Genomic DNA, 1,590 nt, shown 5'->3' with positions numbered 1-1,590 from the left:
ATTGACTTACCATGGGTCAAACTCGTGAATGATGCTCTCGAAACGAATCACGGCAAACAGTCTTGAACTGAATCCGGCCAGCCAGGCTAGGAAAAGTATCGTGAAAGATAGGAGTGACTGCCACCCAGCTGGATGCGTCAGTCCGCCCGAGAGGCCTCCTTTGCCTCCCCCACCTCCACCGCCCCCACTCGCGGCACCGGCTCGGTTGCTGCCCAGCATCGCGCTGCCAGCGTTGGCAGACGATTTGTGCTTGCCGTCGGAGGGTGAGTGGTGCTCCGCCATGTTCGGAGTGTTCAGCGGCAGAGCCTGACGTGAGTGCAGGAGAGCAGCCCCGTGCCTGGCTCTCCCTCCTCTCCTTTCCCCGCGCAGAGTTATTTTCCTCGCGACGTAGTCCTGTTATAGTCCGGTTATCCTCCCTCTCCGTCAGCCCCACAGCACAGTTGCTTGGTAGTGATACTCTCTCTCAGCAGAGCCAGAAGCAGCAACAGCAGCAGCACTCTCCCCGCTTATGACGACTGTGAGCAGCGCATCCCTGAGTCGCTCGCCCCCCAACTGAGCTGCGCTGAGCAGGGCTGAGCTGACTGAGAGAGTGGATGGATAGAACGCTCAAGAGAGAATCTGTGAAAAGGGCGGGACAACAGCGAACGATGACAGCCTTTCACAGCAGCGCAGGTACAGCGCGGGCCGTAGAATGGATGCAACTGTTGTAACCGACGACCAATTGCGCAAAGGTAAAGTCGATGACAGACAGATTCTTCTTCCAATGAAAACGTGTCAAAATGACAGGAGGCTATATAAAGCAAACCCGGCAAAAAGTAGCCAATATATTCCGTTTTTTTGGAGAAGAGCCATATGACTGCAAAGTCTATTGTAAAAAGCGTAATAAATTTAAATGAATAGGTCGTAAAACAAGGAGCCCATTTTAGGTAGCATGAAATATAGCCTAATAATACACATTAAACTTTCTGGACAACAAGAATCATGATGGATTGCTCTTTGCAAAAAGCAATTTCCGGGATGGGAAAATTGATGAAGCCAGATTCATGACGGTACGAGATCTAGTTTCAATCAGCCACAGAAAGGAATCAGCCTAGGCCTACAGTTTGCTTTTGGTATAACTTGTGCAGAAATGACACAGATTAGAAAACGTTGAAACTAAAGGAATGAAGTAAATCCTCCCAAAATAAGCAGAGTGGATGCTGAGGGGCTACTTTATGCACCTGGGTCAGGTGAGTTTATCATGATGCAATAGGCCTACTATGCAACGATGAGTATGGATGCAGGGGATGCATCCGATGCAAAGCAAATGAGGTAGTCAGCCCTTTGCATTTCATAGTCATCCCCATTGCTCGCTATACCATGAGGTGTGTGTTTGTAGGCTATACATTCAGCAAACACACCTGCACCGACATAAACTGCCAAGGATACTGATATTGATATACTGATGTTACTGCACTATAAAGATGTCATAGAGATAGTGTTTGTGTGTGTGTGTGTGTGTGTGTGTGTGTGTGTGTGTGTGTGTGTGTGTGTGTGTGTGTGTGTGTGTGTGTGTGTGCACGCGTTCATGTGTGTGTGTATTGAGGTTTT

The 1,590-nt window shown here is 48.9% G+C and overlaps 1 protein-coding gene across 1 annotated transcript in view; it reads right to left on the bottom strand.

The window, feature by feature from the left end:
- LOC134444144 (dolichyl-diphosphooligosaccharide--protein glycosyltransferase subunit STT3B-like) overlaps positions 1-636 on the bottom strand; it is a 187,497-nt gene extending 186,861 nt beyond the window's left edge. Inside the window, exon 1 of the mRNA XM_063193580.1 lies at positions 11-636. Coding sequence (XP_063049650.1) covers positions 11-282 — 272 coding nt within the window. The 5' untranslated portion in view covers positions 283-636. The remainder of the gene's footprint in view (positions 1-10) is intronic.
- Between the last annotated feature and the right edge of the window lie 954 nt (positions 637-1,590).

This window comes from Engraulis encrasicolus, unplaced genomic scaffold (assembly GCF_034702125.1).
Source record: "Engraulis encrasicolus isolate BLACKSEA-1 unplaced genomic scaffold, IST_EnEncr_1.0 scaffold_46_np1212, whole genome shotgun sequence".
Taxonomy (NCBI): domain Eukaryota; kingdom Metazoa; phylum Chordata; class Actinopteri; order Clupeiformes; family Engraulidae; genus Engraulis; species Engraulis encrasicolus.
The sequence above is the reverse complement of the archived record's forward strand: the minus strand, read 5'-3'. Positions and strand labels throughout refer to the sequence as shown.